The sequence below is a fragment of the Brachionichthys hirsutus genome, chromosome 15 (genome assembly GCF_040956055.1).
Source record: "Brachionichthys hirsutus isolate HB-005 chromosome 15, CSIRO-AGI_Bhir_v1, whole genome shotgun sequence".
NCBI classification, from domain to species: domain Eukaryota; kingdom Metazoa; phylum Chordata; class Actinopteri; order Lophiiformes; family Brachionichthyidae; genus Brachionichthys; species Brachionichthys hirsutus.
The window spans coordinates 2,221,699-2,229,563 of record NC_090911.1 but is presented as its reverse complement, the minus strand read 5'-3'; the positions used below and the strand labels follow the sequence as shown (position 1 = coordinate 2,229,563).

General features: G+C 44.1%; 1 protein-coding gene across 1 annotated transcript; it reads right to left on the bottom strand.

Annotated features, from left to right (window-relative positions):
* Positions 1-2,443: 2,443 nt before the first annotated feature.
* On the bottom strand, positions 2,444-7,483 carry LOC137904618 (purine nucleoside phosphorylase-like). Its single transcript, XM_068748816.1, has 6 exons — positions 7,361-7,483; positions 5,922-6,091; positions 5,730-5,833; positions 5,429-5,604; positions 4,394-4,584; positions 2,444-3,336 (listed from the first exon to the last, which is right to left on the bottom strand). Exons 1-6 carry the CDS (start codon positions 7,468-7,470, stop codon positions 3,122-3,124), a joined length of 966 nt encoding a protein of 321 aa, XP_068604917.1. The 5' UTR covers positions 7,471-7,483; the 3' UTR covers positions 2,444-3,121.
* Between the last annotated feature and the right edge of the window lie 382 nt (positions 7,484-7,865).

Genomic DNA, 7,865 nt, shown 5'->3' with positions numbered 1-7,865 from the left:
AAGCCAGAGCCGTCACCATGGCAACCCCTCGGGTTGGGACTTTGCTCACAGACTTGATGCATGTTTTCTATGCAAAATCCACCGAGCTTTGAGATGGTTGGAACTTTTTTTTTTTTTAATACTTGTCTTATTATTCTTTAATCTGAAAATGGGGTTGAAGCACATCAGTATTTTTGAAAGCTAGGAATCCCTCCACCTCATTGCAAGTAATTACCAAAGGAAGCATCATTTAACGGTAACCCGATCCCCGTTAATAGTCGTAGTTTGGCTCAGCTCGTCATGTAGAAATAGAACTGACTTCATTTCAGACACTGAAGCTGTAAAAGCACAAAGACCCAGAAACGCTCCTCTAAGTCATGGGAGGAGTTTCTGTTCAGAGCGGCGCTGAGGTTCCTGTTGTAATGTCAGGAATGTTTGCAGGTGCCTCTTTGCATCACGTGTATCCTTCACATCCCTTTTCCTTTATGTTTTATATTAAAGGGTCATTCCAAGCGGCAGCGGATTTCATTCGGTCTCAGTGTTTTTACTTCTTGATATCACACGTTGGTTGTGCTAATATATTCCTCTTCTTATTACTTGAGAGTCGTCATTATAATTTGATGCTTAGTTTTAGAATTTGGTCCTCAAAAATGAAAAAAGATTATGATCATTTGTAAAATCATAGGATAATCTTCACAGAACCCAAGATGACAAAGGACGGCTCTGAATGAAGTAGTGACGGCTGTGGATGACGGAGTGGACGCTGTGGATGGAGTGAAGGCTGGAAGAAGCTGCAGCAGGTGAGAGAGAAATGGGAGGGAGTTAAACATATATATATATATATATACATATTTAGATGTGTTATTTTTACACTTTTAGTTGCCTGAATTTGGTGTTTGTGCAGCAGTCAAATGTATCATTGCCTTTAAATGGTCTCGAGGATTTTGAAGTGACTGCCTCGTGAGACAGAGCTGAAGCAAGCCGCTCTTAAAGCACACATTCCTGTGTTGGTCATCGTTTGCGTCAGGTTTAACAGCCCTGTTGAGCTCCAGCGGCTCAGCCGTGAGTCAGTGTAAGACAAAGGTGAGTTCCTCCATGTCAGCGGGGGCTGACGGGACGTTCTGATCTAACATCTGGCCGAAAACAGATGCCTCAGAAAGTTCTCACAACCTTGAAATGGCCTAAACACTCGAGCCTGAGTGTCATGGAAAATCCTGTGTGTGCTTTTTTTGGTTCTTTGTGAATGAGGTGAAGCAGGAAGTGGACAAGTGGCAGTGGGTATATTTTGGCTAAGACGGTGGGAACAGTCAGAGTGTAGCAAAGGGAGCGGCGATTAAAGACGCAGGGAGGTAAACACGGACGATAAAGGGGAACAGCCACTGTCAAAACGCTCCCTCCAAGATGACCCGAGTCTCCCTCCAACCCCCCCAGATTGATGTTCAAAATGTAATCCTATGTTCATCAGAGAAAGACGGAAATTCTAAATACTAGGGAAAAAATGTTTTTTCTAGTATTTGATGTTTAAACGTGCATCAAAACACAAACCGCTTTGCTGCGGTTCCGAGCCAATGGACCCACGTGCAGCTTCATTCCAAGGTGAGAGACTGCAAACAGCCAAGGGAGGACGCCGGTAGACCGTAGATAATCTGAAGTCAGGCCCAGAGCTTTGATTTCACTCTTCCTCGTATCCTCTTCCCATTTACCATCAAGCTTCTTTTTCCTCTCTGGCATTTCTTCTTCAAAAGAAAAGATTCAAATGTTCATCACGTACCGTTCTCCTCAGAGAAGATCAGAATGTCGGACAGAACCTGCAACTGAAGTATTTGTGAGTGTCCATCAGCATCCTGTGTTTAAACCCCATCAAATGTTCTGTGGGACGAAGCCATCTCAAATATTACAGTGTTTTCTGTGGTGTTTCTTTCATAGGGGCCGGCGGGAGGAAGATTTATCGCCATCCTTACCCCGGGAAGCTTGTTTTGCGGGCTGACGCCATCGAAGCAGATCGAGTAGCTTGTTTTTAGGCTCCATTTTTGTTATTTTTTTGGGCTGCTTTAGATTTCCTGTAGGTGTAACAGTATGCAGGACTTTGCCCAAAGCATGTGGCAAATCATGCCTCCTTTATCTTTGGGATATTAGACTCATTTTCACCACGCAGAAATAAATCGTCCAAGCAGGCCGATCAAAGCAGCGCTGAAAGACGACATTCCGCTGAGGCAACAGTGTAATAACTGTGTAACTACATATGAGCGGGAGTAACAAATGGCAACATGTTCAGTGCCGTGCCGAAGCGCTCCGTGTTCTCGGAGACGCCCATCACGTCGTTTCCGTGCTCCATGCAGTACAGGCTCCAACGTGCCTTGAAATGTGTTTTTCTTTCAATCCATTTTCCATTGTGCTCGCTTATCACAGAGTCAGCACTTTTAACAGAGATACATCTTACAAATACAGCACAAATAAAAACCAGTTCATTTTCAAGTCGAGGCATTTTATTTTAAAAATCAGATCCAAAGTCACACAGGTGTGCCATTTTTTAGAAGAGTACCTGTTAAAGCACAGACAACCAACACTTACGCTTAAACACACTTAATTTAGGACAACATAAATAATAAAAAATCTATTTCACCCATGCACCTTAGGATTTGAAGGCGGGACCTTGTGGAAGACGGACGCGATGAAAGGATGTCACGTCGAACTTAACCTCAAACAGAGAACGCGAAAGAACAGAGGCAATAAATATTTGGTTTTATCAAGTTAAATTAGAAAACGTTAAAGTGGTTCCCTCAAACGTTTGACTTTATATATTTGGGGTGCCTTTGAAGCTCTGTCCAGGGACAACAAATGAAAAATAGCCTTTTGGCTAATTCGGGCACATTTACAAAAATGTTTATTAATGTCCCTGTTAAATAAACGAATAAAATAAATAAAAATAAAATAAAAACTGTGTCACAGCGGTGATGTAGTCAACTACAGTAAGTGCATTAGTATAATTTATTTGTCGACATTTTAACGTGTAAACTGCTCTCTGCAGGAATGTATGAAGAAGATATTAAGACTACACTTAAAATTGGATTCGATGAAACCTAAATATTTAACTGACGGAGGCTCTGAGCGGTTTAAAAAGCTCCTGTATTTAGTCTCAGCATCAGGAGTTGTTGTTTTGCTCCAGTCGACCCACCAGGACCGACACCAGATTCTGCAGCTGCTCGGCCCGCAGCCTTCCGGTCTCCAGGACTTCTGCATGGTTGGCTTTTTGCTGGCTGTCGTAGTCCATCACCGCCTGGTTGCTGATCAGCGACAGCGCGAGGCAACGCATGCCAGCGTGGCGGGCGACGATCACCTCGTGGACTGTGCTCATCCCTGCAGCAAGCAGAAGGGAGAAGCTGCGAACGCCACGAGTAACATGACAGTTTGGAAAAGCTCTTCAATTGGAATGTGTCAGCTGTCCTGCCTGAGAAGTGCCTGAATGGGGGGGTGAGTAGGCCGAACTAATGCTTCCAGTTCACAGTATTATGCGTCCTCGTGACAAGTGTCCACTCCAGAGGACATGCTAACTGGCTGGGTCTCAGGAGGATATATTTGCTGGATTGGTTCGAAATGGGCATTCATATTGGTGAACTGAGTAATTTACATTTAGCAGATCCTCTTATCCAAAGTGACTCGCACGTGAGAGACGGTCAAGCTATGAATGAGACCTGTGTGAATGAAAATGCTGCCTCAGCTGCCTATGCAAGTGCAGAGATGTGGAGGAGTTGGAGCGATGGGGTGAGGAAGAGGGGAATATAAACAGGAGGTTAATAGAGAAAGAGGAAGGGAGGGCAGAGAGGAGGAGAAAGATGCGAGCTATTCAGAGAGCAGGCGTTCTCAGAGGAGCTGGGTCTTCCAGATGTTTGTGAAGGTAGAAAGGGACACCGCGCTGAAAGTTATTTTTAATTACGGTAGAACTTCAACAAGTAAGTTTATACATTATATAACCATCCCAGCGTCACGCGGTGTGTTTGTGTCACGCATGTATAGAAAAAAGAAAAGAAAGAAACTGCCTTCGTGTGTTGATTTGAATGAATCTCATGACGAAGGAAGTAGCGCTGATCTGAATGTAGTTTTTTTATTTTTACAAATGCTAAGCACCTAAAGCACAGAGTGTGTCCTTAAATGCAACATTTACTACAACAATATATCATTAAATCATGAGATTATCATCAGATTATTAGAACTGTACTGTTGGAGTTAGATGATTGACTGCAACTCAAACGTAGTTTAAAAACTGATGCTTATGAATGTTTTTAGTAAAAAAAGATAGCTAAATAATTGCCGGCTAATTTTCTGTCAAGGAATTAATTTATAATAGAATACATCTAAGAATATTATTATTACGGTTCATAGAGTACAAGTATCTGAGGAGGGAGGCGACACTCACCAACAGCATCAGCACCAAGCTGGTGCAACATGCGACACTCGGCGATGGTTTCAAAGGACGGCCCTCCCAGGACGCAGTACACCCCCTCACGCAGGAAGTCACTGCAGCCCAGCTCCGACGCCACATCCAGGGTCAGCTGCCGCAGCTTACGGTCGTAGGCGTCGGACATGCAGGGGAAGCGGACGCCGAACCTGATGGGAAGAGGCGTGTCGTGTCAAGATTAGCAAACTCTTGAAATCCACACAATTGTGTCACTCGTTACATAATTCCTGAAAGTCCACCGTGCATCTGTGGGCAAATATTCTTTTCATTGGGCCACATGAGAAACAGAAAATATTCTGGAGGGCTGGCCCAAAAGGCTGAACTCAATTCTGTACAATGTTAATTGAAGAAATACAATTAATATTATGCAGAATTGAGTATTTAAAAAAGCAGTAAATAGCATTGTTTTGACAAGCTTGTATATGTTATAATTAAGCAATAAAAAAATTGAGGTTACCTTACATAAAGTTCATTAATAAAATTACATTTCTCGAAACAATGGTAAAATAAATGTGAACGTTTTCAGTCACATTCACTCTAATACTCATTTTTAGTTTAATACTGTTGGAAAGTTGTGTGAAGGTTCTTAGAATCCTAAAGACGTCACAATATTGTCTTTGTGCTCACTAAGAAAGATACATATTGTTGAACTGTCACTGAATGCAGTTTTAGTCCACGCATGAGGTAAAATTAGAAAATGTGGGAATATATTGGGAATATTAACAGGAACAGGTGACTACATTTTGGTGATGATCCAGAAGAGATCCTGGATTCTGGATCACTTTGACAACAAATTATGCTGAGTATGATTGCAATATTAAAAGCCTCTTGTTAATTTTAGTGCATCAGCCGTTTATTGTGGTGAAACCTTTGAGTCAACCTTTTCCACTATGACAAAAACAACTTTGAGAGAATGACAGGAAATATAAAAGCTCTACAAATATCAAACGTGAATGTAGAATGAGCATCAGGCGCTCCTCTCCTCCCCCCCACCGTTCGTCGTTTGGTCCAGACAGCGGGTTGTTTCCAGCGAACCCCGGTAGGTTGATGTGGTCCTTAATGATCATCACGTCTCCCACCTTGTAGTCCTGGTTGAGGCCTCCGGCTGCGTTGGTCAGGATCATTGTCTCCACGCCCAGGAGCCTGAAGACACGTATGGGCAGCGTGATCTGGAGAAGACAGGTGTAAAAGGTGCATTTGCAACATTCCCTTCACGCAAAGAGACGATTTATAATAGTGTTGTGATTGTGCGCCGGCCCGTACCCGGCTGGTGCTGGTTTTAACCTCCACTCACCTTCTGGACGGGGTAGCCCTCGTATAAGTGGAACCTTCCCTGCATGCAGACACAGGACTTCCCTTTAAGTGTCCCAAACACCAGCTGGCCTGCATGTCCACGCACTGAAAGACACGCCGGCGCATTTGATCCGAGCTCCCCACACGAACATGAAAACAGCTGTTATCATGTTATCATGCAGCCGGCGCACACCTGTGCTCTGTGGGAAGTTGGGAATGTCACTGTATTTGAAGATCTGGGGGTCCTTGAGCATCTTGGCCAGCCCCCCCAAGCCCGAACCGCACACGATTCCCACAGTGGGTCGCACGTCTGTGTTCGACCGCAGCCAATCGGCTACAGCCTGACACTCCTCATAGCCATTGCTGCAAAAAATACAAATAGAGAGTCACGTTCATGACGCTATTATGAAAAGACATCATTTCACCCGCTCTGTTTTTTACAGTCACCCTGCACAGTGCACACACGCACACACAATAACTGGTTTGACTGGATTTAAAAGCTTTGATGCGCTTTTATTGCAGAAGCTTCCTCTTTCAAGTTGGGGTGATGAGACAAGAGACTTTAACAAACACGCACACACGTTTGACAAAGTCAAGGAATACTTGATCTTGTGCAATATACAAAGGTGCATGTGTAAACGGATGATTGGATGTGATTGGGCAGGCAGGTGTGGGAGGGAGCACCTATGGCCCATTTACCACTGATTGGGGGGGGCGCATATAGGTGCTTCCCCGCCCTCGTTCCAGGTCCTCATTTGTGTTTTCCCCGTCTCGAAGGCAGGTTGGCCGTAGACTGTCACTGCCGTGTCTCTCCTTTTCTTTTGCGTGTTTATAGTGCTTTTAGCGCAAAGCTTGTTTTTAGAGTGTTAATAAATGTTTTGAATTGTTGAATGCCGTGCTGGTCTTCAGTGTGAGCGGACCTGTGGTCACACATAATTATCTGACTACACCACACATATAAAGAGTTCTATTTTAATTATAATTCTGTATTCTAATATAAAGCGGGGTCTTAGTTCACTATTGTTGTCACTATTTTCCCCAGTCAGTGCAGTTCCCAATGCGCCCTGGGGGGGGGTTATTGGAATGCAGGAAGTCAGAACGTTCTCTTTCATGGTCTCTTTGTAATCGCAGCCGATCACTCATTTATATCTCAATGATAGATCTCCGCTCGCTCGTCGGCTTCCTGCGTGTTCTCTGTGCGTAATGGGAACACCGCGTCACGGCGTTCGGGGCTTTTCTGCATCGCGTCACGGCGTTTGGGGCTTTTCTCCATCGCGTCACTGAGCTAATCGGCGATTTTCCGCGATAAACTGCGTCATTAACGGATGAAAGACGGTCCGTCGCTATGGCAATAACTGTAACCTAGACGATTAAAAGCGGAAGAATATAAAAATCAGCATCCTTTCGGGAACATGATGACGCACACGCGTCTCCCGCGTCTCCCAGTCCGGCTCTGGTCGTTTAATTATAAACCAGTGCTGACTTTCTTTTAAGATGTTTGAAACCTGCTTTCGCAACAAGTCAAACCGAATGACAGAAGAAGAAAAGAAATCCATACGAACAGTTAACACGATCACATCATCAAAGCTGTTCCAGACATTTAGATAATGGAGGAGTTATAAATGCGCTCACCAAGAAACGAGCTTGGACATGATGAGCCGCGACGCAGACGGAGTCTCAGGCCCGCCGTTCCCCGCAGCGCTCGTGTTCTCCGACGCGGGACGCTGAGGTTTCCGCTCCATCGCCTCCGCAGCGCTCTCCCGCAGCCAACGCGCGTCACAGCCAACGGACGCGCTGATTGGCTGAGGCGCAGACGCTCTTCGAGCTTCCGACGTGCTCGTTTAACCCCAAAGAAGTGACGCGTTCAAGAATTCAATTCGAAACAACAAAAAAAGTACATTTGGGAATTCTGAGGTTCGGTTTAGTTTTAAGGAAAATAGAATGTAAATATAAAAATAATAATTTAACGCATTTTTAAAGCATGGCTATGAAGTATACTTCTTCATACACAGAAAGAGGAAACAGTAATGTAGGAATAGTTACGTACGTTTGCAAACATTTATTTTATGTTAGCAACGTTTTCTCATTTGTTGTTCATATCCATTTAATAAACAACAACAACAACAACAAAAACGCC